The sequence below is a fragment of the Pangasianodon hypophthalmus genome, chromosome 13, assembly GCF_027358585.1.
Source record: "Pangasianodon hypophthalmus isolate fPanHyp1 chromosome 13, fPanHyp1.pri, whole genome shotgun sequence".
NCBI lineage: Eukaryota > Metazoa > Chordata > Actinopteri > Siluriformes > Pangasiidae > Pangasianodon > Pangasianodon hypophthalmus.
Window position 1 is genome coordinate 18,497,047 of NC_069722.1, and position 27,426 is coordinate 18,524,472.

A 27,426-nucleotide genomic window follows, 5' to 3' on the forward strand; every position below is an offset into this window, starting at 1 on the left:
ATTAATATGGTGTCTACACATTAAACAATCTACACATTCACATTTCATCACATTTTTGTGTGGAGTAGCCTATAGAATCAAAATTTATATTTAAGTATAAACTGATTATTATCTCTCCTCAATCCCCCAGAGTGTGGAAGAACAGCAGGAGGAGGGTCCATCAAATTCTCTTGCACAGGTGAACACAGTTCAGTAAATGCCAGAGTTTAATTCTGTACAATTCATGAAGAACTACATAATATAACTCTAATCTACTGTATTTTCAGTTACCAGTTAAGGAATTATATAGACTTCATCTTATTCAAAAAATAAAAAAAAAACAGCAAAGAAATTATATACTTGGACTGCCAGATCCAAAAGGCAGATCTGGAAATCGACATTCTGAAAGAAAAGCTAAAGGTGAGAGTATGGTCACATGTGAATTGTATGAATTATTGGAAGAATTTGAAAATCTAACAGTTGCTTTTGTATTTGAAGGAAATAAAGAAGACCAAATAAATTATTGTGATTTGTATTTATTCATTTTGTTTTTGTGGGTGCTTGCAGATTAATCCGAGAAGAAATTGCGGCATAAAATATCTCTGACTACCCTTCCATCCTGGAAATCCGCAGGGTGGATGGGGTCTTCCTCAGGGTCTTGTATTTGTAAGGCAGGGTGTTGCTCCCCTCTAATTATGGCAATATTATGGAGAACAACACATGCCGCAATAATGTCGCAGGCCCTCTCAGGGGTTACCCTGAGGTGACGTAGGCACTGAAAACGTGCTTTCAACAGGCCTATGGTCATCTCCACCCGGGCTCTTGTCCTGCAGTGTGCCACATTGAAGTGCTGCTGGTGGCCTGGTTCAGGTTCTGGGTAAGGGGTTATTAGTGTTGGTTGGCACGGGTAACCCCTATCTCCCAGCAGAAAGCCATCAATCTCTCCTGTAAGAAAGTTCACATTGCTTTAGTGCTGCACAAGTGCCCCTGTAAGTGTGTAGTGCATACATGCATTGAAATAAGTGTATAGGGCATACATGTACTTACCACATTCCAGCTTGTTGCTCAGGGTCGACTCACGAAACATTCGTGAGTCATGAACAGAGCCGGGCCACTTGGCCTCCACATTTGTGATGATATGTGCAGCATCACATATGATCTTGACAGTGCAAAGAATGAGACATGTGAGTTACAGTATTGTGATGTAGGCTTTGACCATTAGAAGCAGTAGGTTAGTCAGTGTACCTGCACATAAATACTGTGAATAGACCTCCTGTTGACATAGTCAGCTTCATTCTCAGAGGGTGCAATGATGGGAATGTGTGTGCCATCAATGCATCCAAACACATTTGGAAATCCTGAAGGGAATTCTAATTATTAGGTTACTTCCAGAGGTTGCAGCAACATGTTATTAACTGATCATTTTTCAGAGTAGCCTCATTTAAAATGATTTCTACACCACTAACCTGCAAACCTGTGAAACTCCTCTCTGATGACTCTCAGGGGTTTGTGCCCAGGAAACACCACAAAAATCCGCAGAAAGCGTTTGAGAGCGAGGCACACTTTCCTTACTGTTCTGCATACAGTGGCCTTACTAATGTGCTCTGCATCCCCCACGTTATACAGAAAACTACCGTTTGCAAAGAAACGTAAAGCAACACAAAGCATCTGCTCGGATGTAAGAGCACGGCCACGATGGCTGATGTTTCTGATGTAAGGATGGATGAGATTATGGATATATTCAATTGACTGTCTAGAAAAACGGTACCGCTCAAATAAAAATGCATGAGGATATGACAAAAAATCCATTCGGGGCCTCAAAATCCTCTCCCGACATGGCTGCACACACCTGTGAACTGTATAAGGTATCCCTGTGGAGTTAATTTTCTCTCAAAAGTTTCAAATAAAATAAAATCCACAAGCAAATTATTAATGATCCAAATATATATATATATATATATATATATATATATATATATATATATATATATATATTGCAAATGCAAGTCATGGGAATCAAATCAAATCAAAAAAAAAAATTTTTCTGCTTCTGACGTTTGGCACTTTTTACGGGGGGTTGGGTCTTAGAAGAAGGTTTTCACCTTAAATTTGTATTAGTCAACTGATTTTGGAGTGGGTCTCTGCATTTTGGGCAGTTCAAGGAGGAAGTAGCTGAACGGCAACACTGGACTGCTACTGGAGCATTTATGGAAGGAAATGATGGTAGCTCTGGTAGTAATATGGAAATGGAGGATGAATCATATAGGAGGAATAATGCAGGGAATAAATGGTAGAAAACAGTTAAACAGGAAAGAAAGAAAACCTGTAGTCAAGGATCGTGTACAGATAGTGGAAAGGAGGATAATGTTGTCAGGAAACACCAAGAATAATTTAAGGTGATGATGAAATTTTCAGATCCTATCATCAGGATTAACCCTATTAAACTGAATAAAGCTTTGAAAAAAGCGGAAGGATATCTGAATTTAGAGGGAGTAACCATGGAAAAAATAAATGAAAATCTAAAGGTTCAAACAACAAGCACTCTTACACCATGTGGAAATTTCTAGGCTAATTGTTTTTATTATTCTGCAGTGGAACGCAAGAAGTTTAATTGCAAATGGGCCAGAGTTCAAAAATTTTATAGATGAAAAAGAACAGAAACCACATATAATATGTATTCAAGAAACATGGTTAAAACCACAACTAAATTTTATGTTGCAAAGATACATGGTTATTAGGAAAGATAGAAGAACAGGAAATGGAGGTGGGGTGGCTACATTTATTAAAAGTTGATTTGATATATTTGCAGGTAAACAAAAATATTAGAGTGATTAATTATTATAACCCATGTAATTGTAATGAATCGCTGGAGGCGGGTTGTGTAGGATCCATTAGCAGTTTATATAGCAGATAATCCAAAACAGCAGGCAGAAAACGTAGTCAAGAAACAGGTAGCAAAGTCCGATAAACCAGGGAGTCAAGCAGCGAGGCAAACAAATCCAATAAACACAAGGCAAAGGCAGAAAACCGTAAACGTGAACAGGGTCAAGCACAAAAGACAACGAAACACTAAGGCAGAGAGAAAAGGCTTGGTAATGTCCTGAAAACAATACTTCGCGTCCTAGTGTAGTGAACGCGCTGTTTAAATGTCTGCAACAACCCCGGGAGTGTTCCTCGTGGGTGGCGTCAAAACTCGGGCGAAGGCTCCCTCTGGCGGGCAGGTGCCGGTGGTGACGCTACAGTAACAATAAGTAAAGAACTAGAAATGGTTATAGGGATAGGAAATCATAAAATAGTTTGGTGCAGAGATTTTAATGCACACAGCACTTTATGGGGAAGTAATAGTAATAATAATAACGCATAATGGGAATATTTTAGAAGAGATAATAAACGATAATGGTATGTTTCATTGATGGCAGAGATACAAGAATAGACATTGTACATGGAAGTGGATCAGCTATAGATTTAACATTAGTAACTGAAGGGTTGGCAAGGATATGTGTATGGGATGTTTGGGAAGATACATTGGGTAGAAATCACTATGTTATTCTATGCAAAATCGGTATGGATGTATCCGAGACTACAAAAGATAGTGCCTAGATGGAGACTTAAAATATCAAATTGGGAAGCATTTAAGTTCCTTAGTGAGGTAAGATTAGTAGAATCAGAATGAAAAAATAATTAAGATTTTATATAAAACAGCAGATGAAATGTAGGAAAAAAGGGAAAGTGTAAAAGGAAAAAAGCAGTACCGTGGTGGACAGATCAGTACAGTAGTGAATGTAATGAATTTCCTGGTTACACAATTGCACTAGTTCCTCTCAAGGTTTCTTCCTTATATCGTCTCAGGGAGATTTTCCTTGCCACCATCACCACTGGCTTGGGATAAATTCATACATTCATACATAAATTCAAACATTTACAATTTATATCCTGAATGTATTTATGTCTGTAAAGCTGCTTTGTGACAATATGATATTGTTAAAAGCGCTATACAAATAAAATTGAATTAAATTTAATTAATCCTGTACTAAACAAGAATAAAGCATTCAGGGAGGTTAAAAAGACGTATTCATTTCAAGATTTTAATATATTTAAGAAAGCACAAGCAGAAGCAAGAAGGATAAGTCAAACAGCTAAAAGGAAGTTTAGCACAAGAGGAGGTGATACTAAAATCAGTGAAATATGGGTAACAATAAAGAAAATGGGAAAAAAATTAAGGAAGAATAGTTGTGACAAATATTAAAGCAGAAATGTTGGCAGAAGTATTTGTTTGAGTACATAGTGATGACAACGTGTCAGAAGATATAAAAAAAAAGGTGCAGAGAGCAGAAAATGAGCCAGAACCCTGATGTGTTGATAAAAAGACATTAGATGCAGAATTTACCCTATACCGTAAATTAAAAAGAGCTCTTGGAGGAGATAAGCATACATCTCCTGGCAAAGATGATACTTGCTACATAATGATTCAACATTTATCAGATAGGTCATTAAATATAATATTATGTTTGTTCAATAACATATGAAATGCAGGTAAACTTCCCTCATCATGGACATGCATATGACATGCAATGGAAAGAGGGGCTTTTAATAAAACTTAAAAATATGGGAATTGGAGGCAAAATGTATAACTGGATTATGGGTTTCCTATTTGAAAGAACAGTACAAGTAAGGGTAGGATCAGAGTATTAGACAATGGTACTCCCCAAACAAGTGTATGTAGGTTCAGTATTATTTAACATAATGATAAATTATGTTTTCAATAATATTGAAGCAGACATAGGAAGATCACTTTACACTGATGACGGGGCAATATGGAAAAGAGGACGTAATGTAACATATGTGTCACAAAGACTACAGGAAGCAGTTGATGAAGTGGAAAAATGGGATAATAAGTGGGGTTTCTCTGTTTATCAATAGCTAAAACTCAAGTCATGTGTTTCACAAAAAGGAAAACTGTCCCTTTTGGTACTGGAACAAGTTTCAGTAATAAAACACCTTGGGATATGGATGGAATCTTGATTGATCTTTGGAATACATGCAAAAAAACTGATTGAGAAATGTAAAAATAAATATTCTAAGATGTTTGGTAGGAGTTGAATGAGGAGGTGGTAGGCTGTCATTAAAAAGAATATACTGTACAGTAGTCAGATCAACTCTGGATTATGGGAGTATAATTTATGGGTTAGTGTCTGCATCTATAATAAGAAGGCTTAAGCCCTAAGAATATGCTGTGGTGCCTTTAGGTCCAATTCCAGCATTGCAAATGGGGAAAGCTCCTTTATATCTTGACAGGTGTAAATTGATAATGACTTACTGGGTTAATGTGAAAGCCTGCCCGGGACCTTGAGGTCCTCATTGACCAGGCTGTCCGGTTGGATACTTGCCGGAGAGAGAGAGACCAGAGCCGTTCCCATGCTCCCACCCAGCCGGCCAGCCCTATTGCAGTTCAGTGGTGCTCTAATCCCCAAGACCCCTCGGAACCGATGCATGCAGGAACATTGTTGCTTATACTGGGGTCGGTCTGGCCATTTCCGTACTTCTTGCCCCGAGCTCTCAGGAAACGCCCAGTCCCATACAGGCGAGGCAGGACTTTCACGGGAGTAACTCGCACTGCCGCTCCCTCTGACTCCCGGCTGGTCTTCCCCATCACTCTCACATGGAGTCACCAGCAACACCCACTCCAGGCCTTAACTGACTCCGGTGCTGCTGGGAACTTTATGGACATTTCCCTAGCCCAGAGACTCCAGATCCCCAGGAACTCTCTTCCTGCTCCCATGACTGCCACAGCGTTGGATGGTAGGCCGCTAGCCCCTGGCGAAATAACCCATCTTACCTCTTCTCTTCGGCTGGCCGTCCACCAGCACCAGGAGGAGATCTGTTTCTACCTTATTGAGTCTCCTGAGATTCCCATCATCCTTGGGAACCCCTGGCTCCTCCAGCACAACCCACACGTTGACTGGTCCACGGGGGCAATTCTCAGTTGGGGCGCGTCGTGCCAGACTACGTCCTTGGGCCAGAGAGACCCTGACCCTGCTCCCGAGTCCCTAGAAACCATAGATCTGTCTCGTATTCCCCCGCAGTATCACCACCTCAAGACAGTTTTTAGTAAGAGGAAAGCCACCTCATTGCCTCCTCATCGCCCCTACAACTGCACTATAGACCTCCTCCCTGACTCCAGTCCCCCTAGAGGTCGCATCTTCTTTTTGTCCCCTCCTGAAAGGGCCGCCATGAACGAGTACATTGAAGAGTCCCTCGCAGCCGGGATTAACCGCCCATCCACTTCCCCGGCTGGGGCGGGGTTCTTTTTCTTCGGAAGATAGACGGGGGCCTTCGGCCGTGTATCGATTACAGGGGGCTCAACAAGATCACTGTGCGCAACCGCTATCCCCTACCTCTCATGGCCACAGCTTTTGAGGTCCTTCAAGAGGCCTCGATTTTTACCAAACTGGACTTGCGTAATGCCTACCACCTGGTGCGTATCCGACCGGGTGACGAATGGAAGACAGCCTTCAACACGCCTACGGGGCACTATGAGTACCTGGTTATGCCTTTTGGCCTCACTAATGCTCCTACAGTCTTCCAAACCCTGGTCAACAACGTGCATAGGGACATGCTCAACAAATTCGTCTTGTGTATCTGGATGACATCCTCATTTTCTCGAGCTCTACGCAGGAGCATGTTACCCATGTCAGCAAAGTCCTCAGACGCCTTCTGGACAACCACCTGTACGTCAAGCCGGAGAAATGCGAGTTCCACGTAACCCAGGTCCAGTTCTTGGGATTCGTCATCAAGCCCGATCTAATCCAAATGGACCCAAAAAAGGTGAGTGCAGTCATGGATTGGCCTACCCATTCATCTGTAAAAGAGGTCCAACGCTTCCTTCCGCCAATTTTTATCGCAAGTTTATCCGGAACTTCAGCTCCATTGCAGCCCCGTTATCAGCACTCACCAAGGGCACCTCCGCCAGCTTTCGCTGGAGCCAGGACGCTGAGTCAGCCTTCTGCAAACTCAAGACCCGCTTCTCCTCCTCTCCTATTGTGGTTCTTCCGGATCCGGAGATTCCATTTGTCATACAGGTAGATGCCTCTGAAGTAGGAGTCGGAGCGGTGCTGTCTCAAAGGGGTAAAGACGGCAAGCTGCACCCCTGCGCCTTCTTTTCCCACCGTCTTACCCCGACAGAGAGAGACTACCATGTGGGTGATCGAGAGTTTCTAGCTTTTAAGTCAGCACTGGAGGAGTGGAGGCCTTGGCTTGAGGGTGCTAAACACCCGTTCCAAGTACTCACGGACCACAAAAATCTCGAGTACATCCAACAAGCCAAGCGGCTCAATCCCCAACAGGCACGTTGGTCGCTGTTCTTCAACAGATTTCACTTTGGCCTTGTCTTACCGTCCTGGTTCCAATAACCTCAAACCAGATTCACTGTCCTGAGTCTACGCAAGCACGTCGTGAGAGGATAAGGTCCCCCCTATCATCCCAAGCTCGAAAATAGTAGCTCCTGTCAGGTGGACACTGTGAGACAAGCCCAAGCCAGGGAACCCGACCCAGGCCAACCGCTTGTATGTACCCAAGGCTGTTCGATCCCCGGTTCTTCAGTGGGGGCATTCCTCCCGTTTCTCATGTCACCTGGGTCCCTCGCGTACTCTCGAGTTCCTCCAGAGGCGATTTTGGTGGCCTACCATCAAGGAGGACGTCACCACCTATGTCAGGGCCTGTCCTGTATGCAACCAGAGCAAAACAACGCACCAGTCTCCCCAGGGTCTCCTGCAGCCTCTTCCCATCCCTCATAAACCCTGGTCCCACCTGTCCATGGACTTCATTACCGGGCTTCCACCATCTCAAGGAAACAACAGCGTCATGGTCATTGTTGATCGGTTTTCCAAGGCCGTCAAGTTCATCCCCTTGCCCAAACTACCCACAGCCAAAGAAACGGCGGAGCTTATCATCACTCATGTTTTCCGCACCTTTGGCATACCACGGGACATCATCTCTGATTGGGGACCCCAATTCTCCTCGTGATTCTGGCAGGCCTTCTGTGAGTCTGGGGGCTTCCGTGAGCCTATCGTCCGGGTTCCATCCCGAGTCCAACGGTCAGATGGAGAGAATCAACCAGGATCTCGAGACCACCCCGAGGTGTATGGCTGCCAACAACCCGTCCTCCTGATCCACCTTCATCATGTGGGCAGAATACGCACACAACACTCTACGCTCCTCAGCCACAGGCATGTCCCCATTTGAGTGCCAGTTTGGGTATGCTCCTCCACTGTTCCCGGAGCAAGAAGTGGAGATGGCTGTTCCCTCCGCTCAACAGTTCATCAAGCGCTGCCGCCAAACCTGGAGAAAGGCCAGACTAAAGCTCCCGAGAACCTCGCAGCAGTACCAACAGCAGGCGAACCGACGACGAAGACCGGCCCCTACTCTGCGCCCCGGTCAATGAGTCTGGCTCTCCACCAAGAACCTTCCCTTGAGGGTGGAGTCCCGCAAGTTGGCCCAGAGGTTCATCGGACCCTTCAGGATTGCCAGGAAAGTCAATTCCGTCACTTATAAGTTGTTTGTCCCTAGGTCATTAAGAATTAACCCCACATTCCATGTGTCCTTGTTAAAACCTGTCCTGTCAGAGTTTTGGTCCTTTTTGTTGCGTTATGTTTTTTTTTCCCCACTAGATTTCGCCCAGCCTTAGCTTTTCTTTGTTGTAATTGGTTTCATTGCTTTCACCTGTGTCTTGTTCCCGTTCTGTGTATTTAAGCCGTCCCTTTTGCCTTTGTTCCCCACTTGGTTATTGCTGTTTCCTAAGCCCCTGTTGTCTTCGTTGTTCCTTCTCTCGAGTTAATATCTTCTGTGTTTTTTCTAATGCCCTTGCCTTGTTTTTTTGTCCTTTTTCCCTGTTTCTCTTTTCAGTTTTTGGTCTTCAGTTCCCCTGCCTTGTCTTCGTTTTTGAGATCCTTTGCCTTCTTGTTTCTTGCCATTTTTGCACTTGTGTTATTTTCTTGATTTTTTAAAAATAAAATTCTTGTGCACTACTTCGTCGCTCACGCTGGAGACCTGGGTTTGATCCCCGGTCCTGACGCTCTGGAGAAGGTAGTTGTATCATTGTCAAAATCTACAATCAAGAGACGCCTTCATGTATGTAAATACAGAGGTAACATTCAAGAACAGGAAAGCCAGATTAGACTTGTAAGTATGTATGGCGAAAGAAAGGAACAGCTCATGATCCAAAGTATACCACATCATGTGTCAAACGTGTGGAGGCAGTATTATGGCATGGGCATGTATGGCTGCCAATGGACCGGGCTCACTGATGTTACTGCTCACTGCTACTTCTGTCAGCAGTCACAAGATGAATCACAAGGGCTATACTCTCTGCTCACATTCAGCCAAATGCTACAAAACTGATAGGGCGCCACTTCACAGTGCATGTGAATTGTGACCCTAAACATACTGTGAAAGTAACTTAAGACTTTTTGAAGGCAAAGAAATGGAATATTCTTCAATGGCCAAGTCAGTTGCCTGATCTAAACCCAATAGAGCATGGTTTTCACTTACTGAAGACAAGACTGAAGGCAGAAAGACCCACAAACAAGCAGCAACTGAAGGTGGCTGCAGTGAAGGCCTGGCAAAGCATCTCCAGGGAGGAAACTCAGAATTTGAGTTTGGAGAACATGGGCTCCAGACTTCAGGCTGTCATTGACTGTAAAGGATTTTCATCCAAGTATTAAAATTATGGTTATATTTACAATTATGTCACTTTGTCCAAATACCTTTGAGGCCCTGAAAATGGAGGTACTTTGTTGAAAATGGCTGTAATTCCTAAATGGTAAATGCCATATTTTTGTGGAACCTCTTAAAATAAAGCTGAAAGTCTACACTTCGATCATATCTTGATTGTTTTATTTCAAATCCATTGTGGTGGTGTATAAAGGCAAAATCACAAAAACTCTGTCATTGTCCAAATACTTCCGGACCTGACTGTATTTATAATAAAAAACATTAAAATCATATGTAACTACTATTAGTATATATAAGTATGTTAACATATATGAGTATTTTTTGTTATAACCTGTAATAATAGATTAATACATTATATATATATATATATATATATATATATATATATATATATATATATATATATATATATATACACTGCCTGGCCAAAAAAAAAGGTCACTATTTGGGTTTAAATAAGCAAATACTTAAGAGCCTATGACTGGATCATTACTGCAGTGATTAATATGTTTCAGCTGGCAACAATTATTTTAACCTTAACTGATGCAGTGTGTAGCTTCTCATTTCTTAAACAACCATGGCAGATTACGTATCCCATGGTCATGGAAAAGATGTTACTGAAGGTGAAAATTGTTGGCCTACATCAAGCAAAGAAACTATGGAGATTGCTGAAATCACTGGAACTGGGTTATGAAATGTCCACTGCATTATTAAAGCCTGGAAGGATATTGGTGAACCATCAACCTTACAGCAGAAATGTAGTCTGAAAAAAATCTTGAATGATCGTGATCAGAGATCTTTAAAACTCTCAGTGATGTCACATCATAAAAAAATCGACAGGAGAACTCATGGCTATGTTTAATAGTGAAAGTAAGAGCATTTCCACACGCACAATGTGATGAGAACTTACAGGATTGGGACTAAACAGCTGTGTGGCCACAATAAATTCATTTGTTAGTGAGGCTAATCAGAAAAAATGACTTCAATTTGCTAGGGAGCATAAAGCCTGGATTGTGGAGCAATGGAAAAAGGTCATGTGGTCTGATAAAATCAGATTTACCCTATTCCAAAGCAATGGGCGTGTCAGGGTAAGAAGGGAAATGCATGGAGTGATTCACCCGTCATGCATAGTGCCTACTGTACAAGCCTCTGGAGGCAGTGTTATGACCTGGGGTTGCATCAACTGGTCAGGTCTAGGCTCAGCCTCATTGTGTGGCAATAAAATGAAGTCAGCTGAGCACCTGAATGTACTGAATGACCAGGTTATCCCGTCAATGGACTTTTTCTTCCCTGACGGCACAGGCATATTCCAGGATGAAAATGCTAAGATTCATCAGGCTTAACTTATGAAAGATTACTATATGAAAGAGTCATATAGGGAGCATGAGGAATCATTTTCACACATGAATTGGCCACCACAGAGTCCTGACTTTAACCCCATTGAAAGTCTTTGGGATGTGCTGGAGAAGACTTGGTTAGACTCTCCTGTCCTCAATGCAAGATCTCAGCCAAAAATTAATGCAACTCTGGATGGAAATAAATGTTGTGAAGTTGCATAAGGTTGTTGAAACAATGCCAGAATGAATAAGAGAAGAAGGTTAATGAATAAAAGAAGGTTATCCATCTCCTCCCCTGCACCATCTATCGTCTCTCCTGTCTCCTCTCCATCTCTGTACATCCAAACATTGAAGCGCTGCAACATCTCCTGGCTTGGGACAAAGTCCTTGCAGCAAATCCCTAGTTTTCTTAGGCCACAGTGAGCGCACAGTATGCTACTGAGAGTTCCTTTCAATGTTGGCATTGCTCAGGGGCATTACGAGAAGGGACAGCTCAGTCAGGGCCAGATATTTAAAACACTACTCCCCACTGCTGTCCTTGTAGTTCAGAACTTCAGCCCAGAACTGTTCTGCTTGAGAGTCATCCTTTGTTTTCCACTCCTGGAAGTTGATTGCCTGGTACTGTCCATCCAGGACCCCATACCTGTACACATACCTGTACACATTTTCAGCATGGATACTGTGACTAACTGTGGTTTGTTCTGTGATAAAATCACCAATGGGCCGAATGATGCCATGGATTTCCAGGTATTGACATTTGCTGGGAGCCTATTTTTCACCTGCTTTGCAGCGTCCAGAAGGAAGTCCCAGCATCTGTTCTTCATGTTTGTTTCAAAAGTGCTGTCAGCTTTGCTTCTCCAAGAGCAATAGTAAACTGCACCCCGAAATTAACAGCACACGTGGTTTGCTGATTGGCTGTGTCATCCAAACTGACATCAAGGAGTTTGGAATCGGATGGAGGAATGGCGCTAGGTGTGATTACTTTTGAGGTAAGTGTACGAAAAAATGACTGCAGGCAGTCCAGCATTTTGTATGCATTGCCACAATTTGTTCACTCTAGAAAACTCCTGTAAGATGGGCATGAGAAACTCCAGGTACAGCTTGTTCACAGTACACCTAGTGGAGCACTTCTGCATTGAAGCATCGTTTTGCATGTTTGCACAGCCAGAAATGTAACTTCAGCTCCTCCCACTTCTGCCGTTCCTCCCTACATATCCAGTAAGCCCAAAAATGCTGAAACAATTTTGGTAAATGAGACACTGAAGTAACGTTCTACTGCACACTTCTGCTTTACGGCAGCAACGTCTGCGCTCTCGTTGATTAACGGTGAATTCTTGGTGAATACTGAATATCTCTGATATCTTTTAGTAAGTCTTTGAACATGCATGGGGCTATGACATTAAGTGATAAGTGTTGTACATTTTGTACGATGGATGCTCAAGTCCTTTTCAGAGACTGAACTTACCAATTCACCCAAGTGATCAACTGAACTAACTGCTGTGTTGCAAGCAATATAGCTAGCTGAGGCTCAGCCTTTTGAATTGTAGTCCAAGGTTTTGATCCAGTAAAACAAATGTCTGTTAGATGTGCTGAGGAAATGGCTTGGCATTCCTCTTGTGTTTGTCTGTGCTTGCATGTTGCAGGAGGTCTGCATGGTGAGCACGAATGACTGCTTTACAGTACCTGAACGTTGCTTTACTTTGATCACCAAACACTTGAGTTATCCAGTCTTTAAGATGTTTGTCCTTAAGTTGTGTATTTCCCAGGCTTTGTTGTACTTTTTGCCATACTTGGCCACTTTGTTGGTGGCATTGTTTGTAGAAATGTACATGTCTAACTATATCGACTATACTAACTATCATTGCTTGGAATTACAACGTGATTTTTCTCCAATGAGGGGGAGGAGGGGGCGGGATAGGTCCACATGGAGATTTGTGGGAAGGCAAATTACACTACAGCACTGATACTGTAGTAAGGCTGTGGGCAGACTGTGTCACTCAATGTAAAAAATGAAGTCGCTTGTCAGATTTTGTAACAAGCAGCTATATTTTTTTAAAACAAGCCCAAAAAAAACGCTAGCTGCGACTCGTGATTTTTTCAAGTGCCTTCAAAAAAAAAGAAGCCCAAAGTCCCGTATTGTAAATGGACTTGGCAACTTTGTTGTGGGGGTGTTTTTAATGTTTTTTACCCCCGGCCCCTCATTAGACACACCCCAATTTAAATCAAGAGCGTATAGCGCATTGTTTTAGGTGTCAGTGGTTTCTACAGACTGTGCGCTGCCTCTTAAAATGCTAACCCTCATCCTGGCAGAAACTCCACACAGACAGTAATCTGAGCTCAGGATTGAACCCTGCCTCTGGTTGGCTCATTAGAGATAAATTCACATATTTACAATATATTTTGATTTAATTTAATTTGAATGTACTTATTTCTGTAAAGCTGCTTTGTGACAATGTCCACTGTTAAAAGCACTATACAAATAAAACTGAATTGAACCCCCGGGGACCCCGTATCTCTACCCACTGCGCCACTGCTCTCTGTCTTTTCTTAAAACAATAGCTTGTATGAAAACTGGCAAAGATGGTCTACCAGCATGAGCAACTAGGGATTGTGTTTTGGGAGCTGGTCCGACCACTGTTGCCAACTGCTGTCAATGGAAGTAGCTAGAGCCTACTTTAAAAGTTGCAGAATGTCACTAGAAGATGTCATGCGCTCATTAGCATATTCAGTGCGTCATCGCGTTCTATTGTCAGCCCTTTACTGCTTCTCTCCTACTTTCTGTGCTCACTGTATTTTACTACAGCCGAATTCCCTATAAAGTTGTTCTAATTTACATATTTTTCTGCTTCTGTTGTCAGATAATGGAACGAGTATGAAATCTTGACTCAAACACGGCCTATTAAGACTACATCTTAATGCTAATCAGCAGTCACTTCCAAACCATTTCCAAGCTGCTGTTCGGCACTGCTAAAATCCCTGTTTTATAACTGCGACATTATCAGACAAAATCACCATACATATATGTCATAGACAACGGCTGTGCTGTGATTTCGGCTATATTTACATGTAACATGATCACACAGAGAGAAAGTTAGAAGCGACAGAGTGTCTGTATTACCAGCCTCCGTCCGGGTAACAAACCATAAGCAGGATGTTCCGTATTCTCTTTTATGGAAAGTAGCTAAGGTTCGTCCAAAAAGTCACTAGATTTGTCGATTGGAGCATTTTTGGAAAACATATATATATATACATATATATACATATATATATATATATATATATATATATATATATATATATATATATATATATATGTGTGTGTGTGTGTGTGTGTGTGCGTGTGTGTATTAACAACAATGGGTCCGACTAAAGTGAATTTTTCAGCAGAGGAAAGCACACCGCACACTCCCCAAGTAAACCTGGCTGCAGCCTGCAGAACGAGGCAGGGCTGCATTATTGGCGGGGCTACATGTGTTGCTCTGCCCATAACTGGTCTCATTGGTTAGTGGCAAAGTAATGAAGTTGACGCCTGCTCCGCACACCAACAGAGGAGGCGCAATTTAAGAAACCTACGAAAACAAAAGGCAGAGTGGGTTTTGGTTCCATATCGAGGTTAGTGGGTGACTACAAACAGCTGTATCTTGAATGTAACAATCATGACATTTGGGAGTGGGGATGAAGATTGGGATAATGGAGGTATGGAGTGGCAGAAAGTGGCATTCAAAAGAAAGAAAAAGAAAGGTGGAAATAGTAGTAATTTAAGCAGCTCAGGAGCAGAGTCTATTGAAACGGTCACAAGAGCTAGAGTAAATCAAATTCTGAGGGCTGAAATCCAAATTGATAATTGGAAAATTATAATTGTGTTTGCTGAGAACTTCCACCTTATATTGGTGGATAAAGCTCTAGAAAAGGATGTAGGCAAAGTGAAGTTTGCATAGTATTTGAATAACAAGTGCATACTTGTACACACAATGAGTAGAGAACAACAAAACACTACTGAAAATGAATACGCTGGACGATTAAAAAAAAGTAAAAAAAAAAAATTAAAAAAAAACATGTACCTGGATCAGCTGCTAGCAAAGGGGAGTTATATCTGGAGTCCCACTATCTGTATCAATGGAGGAGATTAAAACAGAACTGAAAGGAGGGAATGTACTTGATGCTAAACGTATTACTACTAAAAGAAACGTTATCTGTAACAATCAACTTTGAACAAGACCTCTCAAAGAAAGTTATGCTAGGCCTCTTCAGATATCCAGTAAAAGAGTTATTCCTCCAGCATTAAGATGCTTTAAATGTCAAAGAATGGGTCATACTGCCAGCCAGAGCAAAGTCAAAGAAAGATGTGTAAGATCTGGATGTAATCATGCATTTGGAAAGTGTGGGAAAGATGTACCGGTTAAATGTTACAATTGTGGAGGAGATCACAGTGCAGCTTTTGGGGGATGTGCAGTACAAAAACATGCAAGAGAAGTTCAAAAATTTTAAATACTAAACAAAGTTTAGTGTGAAATGCAGAGGCTGTTAAGTGGGTTAACAATGAACAGGCAGCAAAGGAAAACAGCAATGAAAAGAATAACACAGGAAACAGTAAGGATCCCCCTATTACTGTAGAAAGACAAAATCATCAGATAGGCCTACATGAGACCTGTAGTGCAGAATAAAGTAGGGAATCATGTTAGTGGATGAAGTCAATTTTGTTGCATTCATATTTAAGGTGGTCTACATTGAACTAGAACAAAATATCAGGAACGAGAGAATCAAATACAGTAGTAGAAACAGCAAGAGTACCTTGGGTACAGAATGTAAAATGATAAAAAAAAATGATGAACTCTTTCACATATCTGTTTAGTGATGAAACTAGTAATGGTACTTAACCTCTTTCAGTGGAATGCTAGAAGCTTAATACCAAATGGACAGGAATTTATGAAGGTCATAAAGGATGTAAATGACAAACCAGATATACAACCCCTGGCAAAAATTATGGAATCACCACACTTAGAGGATGTTCACCCAGCTTTTTTACTTGATAGCAAACAAACAAATCACAGACTTGACACAAAAAAGGTTTTGTTCAATAGCTTAACATTCTGGTTTGTGAAATATACATAAAAAAAATTCAAGGACATTTTTTTTTATTAATGGCATGTCTTTTTCCAAATCAAGTAGAGGAAAAAATTATGGAATCACTCAATGTTGAGGAAAAAATTGAATCAATTTTTAATTTCCATTTCTAAAACAAATACTGGGACAAGTCTAAAAATGCTAATAAGTCAGCAGTTAAAAGGGAGTGCTTACACACTTTAATGGGCTGTTGGACTTGGCTAATTGAAAGGAAACATGGCTCCAATGAGAGAGTTGTCAGTTGAAACAATGGAAATTTCAACATGGAGTGTGGCCAAAGAGGTTGGTTGCTCCCAGTCAGCTGTGTCTAAAATTTGTTGCAAGTATAAACTTAATGGGAAGGTTATGAAAGGTAGATATACAGGCAGACCAAGGAAGATGTCAAAGCATCAGGATACAAAACTCAAAGCACTATGCCTTGAAAATAGAAAATGCACAACAAAACAAATGAAAAACAAATGGGCGGAAACAGGAGTCAATGTTTGTGAAAAAACTGTAAGAAACCGGCTGAAAGAAATGAGATTTACAGATAGAAAAGCCAAAAGAAAACCAGCACTAACACCAAAACAGAAGAAAACAAGGTTACAGTGGGCTAAGGAGAAGCAATCATGGAGTGTGGATGATTGGATGAAAGTGAAATTCAGTGATGAATCATGAATCTGCACTGGCCAAGGAGATGATGCTGGAACTTTTGTCTGGTGCCGTTCTAACAAAACATATAAAGATGACTGCCTGAACCAATCAAATTTCCCAACTCATTTATGATATTGGGTTGCATGTCAGGTAAAGGACCAGGGGAGATGGCAGTCATTACCTCAGCAGTCAATGCACAGTTGTACAGTGAAATTTTGGACATTTTCCCATTCCATCCATAGAAAATAGGTTTGGTGATGATGAAATAATTTTTCAGGATGACAATGCATCTTGCCACAGAGCAAACAGTTTTAAAGCTTTTTTTCAGGAAAGGCATATCAACTCAATGACATGGCCAGCAAACAGTCCGGATCTCAATCCAGTTGAAAATTTATGGAAGAAAGTAAAAAAACTGGTCCATGTTAAGGCTCCACCCTGCAAAGCTGATCTGTCAACTGCTATTCGAGAAATTTGGAACCAGATTGATGGGGAATATTGTTTTTCATTAGTGAGGTCTATGCCTCAAAGAATAAAAGCCAGAGGAGGAGCAACAAAGTATTAATTGTTTTTTTTTGTGGATAATTCCATAATTTTTTCCTCAACACTGAGTGATTCCATAATTTTTTCCTCTACTTGGTTTGGAAAAAGACATGCCATTAATAAAAAAAATGTCCTTGAATTTTTTTTTATGTATATTTCACAAACCAGAATGTTAAGCTATTGAACAAAACCTTTTTTGTGTCATATCTGTGATTTGTTTGTTTGCTATCAAGTAAAAAAGCTGGGTGAACATCCTCTAAGTGTGGTGATTCCATAATTTTTGCCAGGGGTTGTAGATGTTATGATAGAAATTATCCAGCTTCTATGGTACTGAGTTGATCATCTCCTCATCCCTAAAGATTCTCTCAGCTGTGAAGTCAGTGTGGGGATCTGTAATGAAATCACACCACTGAGGTCTGCTGAAGGCCAGTTGGCCTTGAAGCTGATAATAATAGTACTTGTGGCTCTTCTTAAGGCAGGCCTGGCCTTTACCTGGGATCAGGTGTTTAACTTGTGCACCATTTTCAGCATGGCATCTCTTTACCTCAGCCCAAATGGAGGTATTTCTCTGGGGTTGAAGACTATAGCATCAGGACTGGCTGCAAGGTGATGTGCGTCAGGGTGGATGATGATCCCACATTGTGACACAGAGACATCACAAAAATCATTCATCTGAGAAAACTGAAGGTGACGAGCCTCCTCATTGTTCCTCATGGACCTGTGACATCGCCCTCTCACCTCATCCACAACTACATTCGAAACTAGAAAGGGCGCAGCATTAACCATGAATACGTTACTGAATTTTATCTTACAATCGAGAATCTGGAGCTAACAGCAGTAATATGGAAACGTGGTTGCAGCAAGAGTTTGCGGTCTGCACTACAGTAACCTAATCAAGAATAGGGCCTAAAGACTTTCTATTTGCAAAACAGAAAGCTAACAGATTGATAACATCCACTACTGTTATCCTAAGGGCTAGAAAAGACAAAAACTCTGACCTTCAGAATCAGACAGGTACTGCTCAGTGAAGAGTGTGTAGTCTTTACAGAGTTTGGAATGTGTCGTGAGGGAAAATGTGTCTGCGAGTCGTTGTACATCATCTAGCCGTATTTGTGGCAGATGTACAAGGGACTGGGTGAACTCCATGCTGGTGGCGCTAGCATTCCACTACGCAGGCGGAAGGAAACACACACAGCTTCGCGTCAGAACGCAAGTTTCCTGACATCATGTGAAAAGGGCCTATTGTCTGAGACTGAGTAACACTATCACAACATTTACTCCATTCTTAAGAGATAAGACTAAAGAGATGATGGTTGACTTCAGGAGGAAGCCGTGTAGATCACTCACCACTGCACATCAACACAACCACTGTGGAGTCAAAAGCTCCAGGTTTGTTGGTGCACATGACTGAGGACCTCTCTGCTATAACATAAGTGAGAACAGGAACTACAGGACGGTCCACAACATTAAAGGTAACTATAAATGGATAAAAGTAAAATGACAAATCCTCTAAAACAATACAACTATTTTGTGTTTTGTCTCCTCAGGAACTGTGACTCAGGAGCGTTTCCTGTTGGGTTCCTTTACGTCTGCCGTTTCTGATTTATCAGCACCATGAGCGTTACTGAGGTTTCTCAACCAACTGTTTACATCACGAACCTTCTGAAACTTCTACCCTCTCACACACACACACACACACACAGAGTCTGATCACACAGCGCAGCTAATAAACGCAACCCAGTGTCTTATTCCAACATAAAGCACTTCCTGGACGATGGAAGTTTCTAGAAATGCCATTTTTAGACCAGATGTTCACATTGCCTCCTCTTATTAGTACATCAGGAGGCCATTTTATTTTTCAGCAGAGTCTCAAGACCAAAATATTTCCCTTCACACTATGATCACATTATACAGGTGATGATTTGTATGTTCTGTTCATTTTCCCCTTTTAGGAAACACTCTGGCTTTGTTTTAGCCACTTTAAGTACGTGGATTTGGTCAAAAACTCTGTTAAATATATGTCCTGTCTTAACATATATAAAACTAAAATATATGTAAGAGTATCAATGTTTAATATGAACATATCTGTACAAATATATTTAAATGTATTGCAGATTATAATGACATGTTCTGTAAAATGTTCCTTTGTATATGGATCTGAAATCAATCTGTACTAATAAAACTTTAGGAGGAATAAAAGAGTTCATTATATCACAGGGGCTCAATCATTTTACAGCTGAATGTAATCAATAAAAGGAAGGAATATTACAGTTTACTGTATAACAATAATAATTGAGTGAGACCTCAGGAGCTCACCAGCAGAGGCGCCTTCTCTCCTGTGTCTGTGTGGAAGTCTCACTTACACACACAAATATAACACGAACTGGACATTTACACAATTTGTATAAATCATCTGTGGAATTGGAGCAGAATATTAGCTATATTTTATTAAAACTGCAGTTAGATTCAGTTGGATGTGATTTATTCTGGGTTTTAACAGTTTAAATCCATTTCATTCAACCAGCCAGTCCATTAAAGTGTAATATTCTATTAAAAAGTTTCTCCTCTAATAGAACACAGCAGATAGGAAAGATGGAATGTGTTTACAGCCTGTGACTGTGTGAATGCGAGAGGTGTGAGGGGTTTCAGAAGCGATAGAGCATAAAAAATAACATTAAATGGCGATGTGAAATCCAGTGAAGATGCTAATGATGCTAAGCTGCTGTAGTTAAATCAGCTCAGTGTGAGAGACAAAATGGCGGACACGAACACACTATTCTATTTACACAGTATCACCACTGAGCGCTGAGCTACACAGGACACAGTGGAGCTGCTACGTGATTGGCTGATGCTGCAACAAAGCAGTAACGTGATTGGTTCCCGCGCCAAATGATTGACACTGGGCCCGCCTCCGATATGGCCGAGTTAAAAAAGGAACGGATTTAGAACGTAAAGCTGTAAGAGATGGGGGAGGTTGTGACGTCACAAGAGGAGGCTATGACGTCACAGGAGGAGAAGGGACAAAAACCGTGATTTCAGGTGCTTTAGTTCAGTTACTGTATTTTACAGATCACACGCCAGGTGAGATCCTCTAACCCTTACTATTATTATTATTATTATTATTATTATTATTATTATTATTATTATTGTTGTTGTTGTTGTTGTTGTTGCTGTTGTTGTTGTTGTTGATGATGATGATGATGGATGAATAATAATGGTGGTGATTAAAAAGCCAGACTTGTTGGTGTGAAAGGTGTGAAAGATGAGCTGAGATGAATCCAGGCCTGAGTTTAAACATGGCGTGTAACGAAGCCGCTCCTGAACACTGACTTTATTCTGATCCCTTCGCTGTAGGACTGAGTGACTAAAAAGAGTCACTGATGAATCGCTTCTGAACACAAATCCGCCCGCTGTTCAGTTTTTACTGCGCACTTCCTTATTCTGGCTTTTCCACTTTCTTACAGCTGAAGAGTTTTTACACAATTTTTACTCTGCTTTAATTAACGACCTGTTTGTGACCTGTTTTATAGAGAAAACAATCCGAGAGAAAATACTGGATTCATACCCACGAGATTCAAAGGTGAGTCAAGTTCATGTGAATCAGTGAATCAGTTTGAACATGAACAGGATGTTGTCAGTGATTCATTTGATTCTGGGACTGAAACAGGAAGGGTGCTAATATTTATGCTCGCTGTTGTAGTTATTAAAAACTCTGCTAGGATTGAATTTGAACTTTGATGATCAAAATGCTAAAGTTACTGAAGCTGCTGTGAACTCCATGTGCTCTCTACAGATGAGTGAGAAGAAGAGAAGTAGCCAAAGAGGAACAGCTGGAACAGCTGGAGCGTGCACTCAGGACTCCACATCTGACCAGAGACTGAAGTGTTTCAGGGACATTATGGACGTCGTTCTTCATCTGAGCGATGAGTATGTTGATTTTTACTGATTTCTGACTTGCAGTAACATTTTATTCATTTACACTGGAATAAATGCTGATTTCCTCTGTGTGTGTGTGTGTGTGTGTTTAAAGGGAATGGAAGGCTGTGACCAGGGACATGAAGAAGAAGGTAAGAGTGTTAGAATAATGAATAATGAACCAGTTTCATTTAGTGGAACACGCTGTAATGTCACTGATCATATTTCATATTCAAGAAGCTGATTTTCTTTGTTTTGTTTCAAAAGGTCACAAAGTTGGAGTTTGCGGCTCTGTGCACGAAAATCGTGACGTCAGCAGCGTCTTCTGCCATCAGACGTTTACTGACGCCTCTCATCGAAAGCTTCGGGATCGATTTGATTCTCCAGGCGAAAGACAAACTGAAGAAAAGGGAGGAGTCTAAATGGAGGAAGTGGTCTGACTCAGACGCCTCAGCTCAAAGGTAAACTTTACCAACCTGATGCTCAGATTTCACTCTTAATATTCACAATGATGAACTTTACTGCACTGTTTAATCCACACCGTCTGACCAATCAGAATCCAGGATTCAGCAGCGCTGTGCTGGAATGACTTATAGTGCTATCAGATGGGTTTCTGTGGTTTCTGATCAATTGGCTGTGGAACGGAACGATGGCAGAACAAAAGATATTCAGAAATAGAAAAAAATTTAACGCCGATTGTCGTTTTTCACTCGCATTTATTTATTTAAATTCACGTGAATGCTGACGTCAAAATATTATTAATTCCCGTTTATGTTCTCTCTTTCCTGTGTGTGCGTATAAAGATCGCCTACGGAGACGTCTGATTTCATCTGTCAGCTCGTTCAGAGAATCGCCACTCAGACCAAAGCTGCGATGCTGGAGGCGATCCGGAAAGTGGCATCAGGACGAAGGGCGATCTGCTCGGCGAGCGCTTCCTCACCTGCAGAAGATCAGATCTCACAGCCAGATGATCTCAGCATGGCATGCACTAATGAGATCTGTGAAAAGATCTTGGCCCTGTATTACTCTGACGACTTCGACAGACCTGGAGGAGAGAAAACTTCAGGAACGTCGCTAAAGTGCCACCAGGAGGTCCATGGAATAATGAAGGGCTTGGAAGAAGTTGTCTCCATCAGCAGGTCCTCTTTCGAGTTAACTCTAAAATCCTCGAGCCCTGATTCGGTCCCTGTGACGATTAAAGTGATGGCTCCTGATTGTGCTTCATCAGCGAATGCTGAGAGGCTTTTCAGTGATCAGTTTCTGAGTAAAGCCACACAAGAGGTCAGAAAAGTTCTTCTGAAAACAGAGGAAAAAATCGCTGCCTCAATGTCGTCCCAAACCTCCGTCCCTGTCCGCAGTGAGACAGAAACGAATTCCCTGATGGAGGAGGTCGAGAGCACATCCTCAGAAATTCTGTGGAAATTATTATTTATACTTATACAGTCACTGTGTAAAAGTTCATCAGGCGTCAGCTGCAACGATGCTGACCAGTCTGCACCAGAAGATGAGCAGAAGAACTTCCTCTCTGGTGCTGAAAAGATCCACGAGAACATCTTCAAGCAGGTGTTTACGTTCGTCTCTGGGCGGAAGCGAGCCATTTCCGAAAAGAACAAGTTGATGTTGGACGTCTGTCCTAAAACTGCTGCTGAGCTCAACGTCAGGTCGGAGAACGTACAGGAGCCTGCTGCTGCCGCTGAACGTTTCCTCGATAAAGCCATTCTGGTTGCGAGTGAGATCCTAGAGAAGTGGTTATCTTCACATATTTCCACAGGTTTATTCAGTGGGAAAGATTCAGGTTCCAGCACAGAGTCGTCACCGACGGCGTCAGTAGATCTGGATCGAGTCACTGCTGATATCGTAAACACGGTGATCAGTGGAATTGCTCTCGAGAATGGAATAACTGACGTGGAAAACGGATCGGAAGCTCGGGTAGGTGGAGCTCAGGTGAACGATGCTGATGCTCGCTCAGCTCCCTATTCAAAGAACTTCTCAGACGTTTTCACGAAGCTCCGAAGTCTTATTGGACTCGGAGATAAAAAGAGACAGTCGTGCTCGTGCCTGAAGAATGCAGCAGCAGCAGAAGTGACTGCTGCTCAGAGCCTCGTGTCCGTCAGCGAAGCTCCAAACCTGCAGGCTGTTATTGACAGCTGCACTGAGGAGCTCATCGAGAAGAACGCAGATATATTTCTGCATGACGAGCTGCTGGCCAAGTCCAGCTCTTCTAAAGCGCCTCGGCTCAGACGGTTTGCGTTCCTGAGGCCGCGTAAATCCGGTCAGCAGATTGTTTCCGAGGTAAAAAAGACCTGTGAAGTGAGCAGTTCTGTCCCTCTGAGGTCTAAGGAGCTCCTCAATAAAGCCACTCAGGTGGTGAGTGTGATGCTGCTCAGAAGGTTGTCCACAGCAGATTCTTCGATGTGCTCATTAGAAGACGAACAAAGTGCCGTTAGTACCGCAGATTCGCTCGTCAGGGTTTTATACGAATGTGACGAGTCTGTGAAAGAGGAGACTAAGAGCTCTGACGCTCTCGATGCCTTGTCCTGCTTCTTTGACGTCAGAGAAGCAGAATCTGACAAAAAACCACGGAACGTGTTGAGAAAAGTGCGAAGTCTCCTTCAGGCCTTTTTCTCAAAGGCATCTGAAGCTCTGAGCTCTCCCACACACGAGGAGAGGGTGGAGGAGAAGGTGGACCTGGACCTGTGCACCAACAGGGTCATTGCCGAAGTCATTGATTTGTTAAGGAGTGAGCTGACAGCTCCACCTACAGTGAAGAACGATGACGCCTATTTCCACTCCAAATCCACCAGGCGTGTGAGTGACATCATCTTCCGAATGGTGGAATCCTGTCCTCTGCTGCCCTCACAATTCCCAAAGGAACGCCACACGGAATCGCGTCTCAGGAAAGTGGCGTCCGCTTTAAATCTGCAGGTCGTTTCTACTGCTTCTGAGATTTCCCGAACTGTTAGCTCCACTGTGCAGCAGTTTATAGATGCAGACAGGAAGTCGAGGCCTTCGGTCCAGAGCAGTTCATTCGCTCCTCTGCACCTTTTCACTGTGGTGCGCAACAAGCTGAAGGCTTTCTTCACTTCCTTCTCTAAACGTGTCGCTGATGATGAAAGGACAGATGCATCAGCACAGTCAGAGAGGGATGAGGATCGTGTCACTCCCATCTACATCAGTGAGGATGGCACGGTTCATGAGCTAAGTGAGCTGGAGGATCTTTCTCCGGAGGAGATGATACATCGACGAGCACGTGCTATTACGGACGTAATCGCAAAACTCCTCCTGAGGAACGTGGACAGGGCAGGAGATGTTGGCCAGCGTTCATCAGATTCTGTTCTGGGGAGAGGGAACATCACGTTACGCTCCATCCGGTTACCTTCTCAGTGCGTTTACACGTTTGCAGAGGAGTCCATCAAGGCTTTACTGCAGAATGTGCTGAACGCCGGGCCGAGTGCAGGAAACGAAGCACAGGAAAGCAGCTTGGCGGACGAATCGACCTGTTGTCCTTCTGCTACAGCACTCGCACGTAAAATCGAGGACGCTGGGACTTCCTCTGTGTGTCGTATTAACGATTTGCATCCTAAGTCTCCTCAGCTATCAGCAGCTTCCTCCAGCTCGTGTCCTCGTGCTGACGTGGAGGAGACTCGGGAACATCTGAGCATCACCGATCAGCAGAATCGAAGCGGAAGTGATGGATGCTCCTCACATCCAGCAGCTGAGGATCAGGAGAAGAAAAAGAGGCTTGGACTCCTCACAAGGAACGGGCGCATGATCAGAAGTGGAGTTAAGGTATGCAGGACTTTTCCCCTTAAATGTTCTCCTGTGGTTTTGAGTTCACAGTTTTGTGTGGATTTTATTTGTAGTTATTGATAATTGAAGGGTTTATTTAACATCAGTCGCTCAATTTACAGCATTAATCACGTACTTTAAGGTGATTAGTCGTCTCAGACGTCCGTTTCTACTTCCTGATTTATCTTTTTATCTTCAGAGTCCCAAGAAGTGGAAGAAGAACCAGAGCAGAGTTCCTCTGACAGGCGATGACCAACCGACCCCTTCCACCTCCGCAAATCTTCACAGCTGTAAGTCTTTAAAATGAAATGAAGCTGCGATTTTTGACCAGGTTTACGCCGCGTGTCCTTTTAGTGTCTAACACATGTTTTTGTCCTTGATTAGTACTCTATATTCTGTACTTTAAATAAGAATAAATGATAATAATGATCCTGTTTATTTATGATGTGAGCGTGATGATCATGTTTAAGAGTTTTTATCCGTTCCTGCACCGTGTGTCCTGATAATGAGCTGTAACTCTGCTTCTTCTCCTGTTTCCAGCTTCACACAGAGAATCGAAGGCCTCGGGGTCGGTCTTCAAGAATGCTCGCAGAAGGCTGGGCAGGATCTTCTCCAACATCTCCAAGACCTTCACCAGCTGCTCCAACCCTGAAACCGCTCCATAAACTCGTCAGCGTCGGCCTGTGCCCGGTGACCGTTAACCGAGTTACCGTGGTAACAGACACCAGCGACGGAAACACAAACAAACAAACAAACAAAAACAAACAAACAAACAAACAAAAAACAAACAAACAAAAATAACCCAAAAACAAAAGACTCCAACAAAAACAAACAAACAAACAAAAAAAAGCAGAAAAACCCCCAGAAACAAACAACTAAAAACAATAAATAATAAATAAAACATTGGATTACACTAATAAAATGTGTCTTTCTGTATTTTTATAACTTTTATTTTATCTTTCCATTTTATTCTACACATTTTGAAATCGCTTTCTAAAGCTATGAATGACTTTATTAGTGCATTTTGCATTGTGTTTATTTGTGAATATTTCTTAAGTGTGTGTACAGTATTTAGTGAATTTTACGCTTGTATGTGTGAAAGATATTGATACGGTTTTAGCTTCATATAAACCACTTTGACTTTTATTTACTGCGTGTTAAACAAACGCACAGAATAAATGCACCATAGACAGAACTTCTCGTCTTCTGAGGAGGATTTGTGTGAGTGGGTTTTTTGTCTTTGTGTCTTTTATATATACACAAGGCCTCATTTATCCATCTTTTCATTCCTGACACAGCTCATTTACATATAGCGACGCCCACAAAACTCCATAAAAGGTAAAGTGCACAGACAGCTGGGAGCACGAAATAAGCGATCAGGGTAAAGGTTGAATAACGGAAGATATTACGCTGATTTCTTTATCATAACTGATTGGTGAAGAAGTGTTTATTAAAAACACCGGTCTGAGAAACTCACACAGTCAATCACTTTCCACTGAGATTTTTTCCTCCGTTTCTGTGGCCAGCTGTTCTAAGTTTTATAACGGACTGCACTGATATTACGCTGATATTACCTGAAGTGCAGCTTAAAACGCCACATCAGCTAACTCAGAGCTGTAGCTACAGCTTCATTTAGCCATTTATGGGAAAAGTGCTGAACTGTAGTGGGATCATTTTAGCAGGTATATTAATGTTACCGTTGTCATGACTGACTGAGCTACTTTTTTGTTACATAACTCGATCCGTCATTTTAATCAGAGGAATGTAAGTGTTGTCATGTAAGGGAGGCTGAGACGGATGCACTTGCAGGTAATACGGCTTTAATGACAGACAGGTGAACAAATCCAAAACGTTAGGCAGAATCAAAGTCAAAGAGCAGGCAGAGGTCAGGTGATCGGCAAACAGGCATAACTAGGCAAAGGCAAGAGATGTGAGTGGAGAAACTTAGCGAGAATGAACCAGAACAGCAAAGACGGGAAACATGCTCGGTACAGTCAGGTGCACAGAGACGAAACTGAACGTATACTTCGCCAGGAACAAAGAAATACGAGGCTGTAAATGTACAAACTAATCAAGAGTCAAACTGAAAACAGGTTAGAATAATCAGAACACACCAGGGAGACGATCAATGACAGTACAGGGGAGGAGACAGGACATGAACCAACACAACACACACAGAGGAGTGTGGCGTAGCGCTGCCTCTACACACAGCGCTCGGCACGAGGGGGAATCCGCGATGAGGACAAGCAGCTAATGTAAGGTGCAACCGAATATATAAACAGCAGTCAACATTTACACTCAAGGAAAATATTGCTGCTCTCCATGATCTTCATCTAGCTCTGTCACCTGCAGTAAGATCCACATCTGAATGAAGAAGTGA

General features: G+C 42.1%; 2 protein-coding genes across 2 annotated transcripts; one reads left to right on the top strand and one right to left on the bottom strand.

Annotated features, from left to right (window-relative positions):
• Nucleotides 1-541: 541 nt before the first annotated feature.
• On the bottom strand, nucleotides 542-1,647 carry LOC117598994 (putative nuclease HARBI1). Its single transcript, XM_034310201.2, has 4 exons — nucleotides 1,446-1,647; nucleotides 1,225-1,337; nucleotides 1,027-1,138; nucleotides 542-924 (listed from the first exon to the last, which is right to left on the bottom strand). The coding sequence occupies exons 1-4, from the start codon at nucleotides 1,645-1,647 to the stop codon at nucleotides 548-550; spliced, it is 804 nt and encodes a 267-aa protein (XP_034166092.2). The 3' UTR covers nucleotides 542-547.
• Nucleotides 1,648-8,158: 6,511 nt separating this feature from the next.
• Nucleotides 8,159-25,902, top strand: LOC113528171 (uncharacterized). Its single transcript, XM_034310202.2, has 9 exons — nucleotides 8,159-8,411; nucleotides 20,277-20,423; nucleotides 20,873-20,922; nucleotides 21,136-21,269; nucleotides 21,373-21,409; nucleotides 21,525-21,718; nucleotides 22,061-25,046; nucleotides 25,246-25,336; nucleotides 25,587-25,902. The coding sequence occupies exons 1-9, from the start codon at nucleotides 8,159-8,161 to the stop codon at nucleotides 25,709-25,711; spliced, it is 4,017 nt and encodes a 1,338-aa protein (XP_034166093.2). The 3' UTR covers nucleotides 25,712-25,902.
• The last annotated feature ends 1,524 nt before the right edge of the window (nucleotides 25,903-27,426 follow it).

What these genes read in the sequence shown, in the direction of transcription:
- LOC117598994 (XM_034310201.2), bottom strand. Translation starts at nt 1,647, where the DNA reads ATGCTTTGTGTTGCTTTACGTTTCTTTGCAAACGGTAGTTTTCTGTAT. An exon ending in GGAGTTTCACAGGTTTGCAG is followed by an intron (nt 1,338 to 1,445) that starts GTTAGTGGTGTA and finishes AATTCCCTTCAG; the next exon opens with GATTTCCAAATGTGTTTGGA. An exon ending in TTCACAGTATTTATGTGCAG is followed by an intron (nt 1,139 to 1,224) that starts GTACACTGACTA and finishes TGCACTGTCAAG; the next exon opens with ATCATATGTGATGCTGCACA.
- LOC113528171 (XM_034310202.2), top strand. Translation starts at nt 8,159, where the DNA reads ATGTGGGCAGAATACGCACACAACACTCTACGCTCCTCAGCCACAGGC. An exon ending in CATACCCACGAGATTCAAAG is followed by an intron (nt 20,923 to 21,135) that starts GTGAGTCAAGTT and finishes TGCTCTCTACAG; the next exon opens with ATGAGTGAGAAGAAGAGAAG. An exon ending in TGATCAGAAGTGGAGTTAAG is followed by an intron (nt 25,047 to 25,245) that starts GTATGCAGGACT and finishes TTTTATCTTCAG; the next exon opens with AGTCCCAAGAAGTGGAAGAA.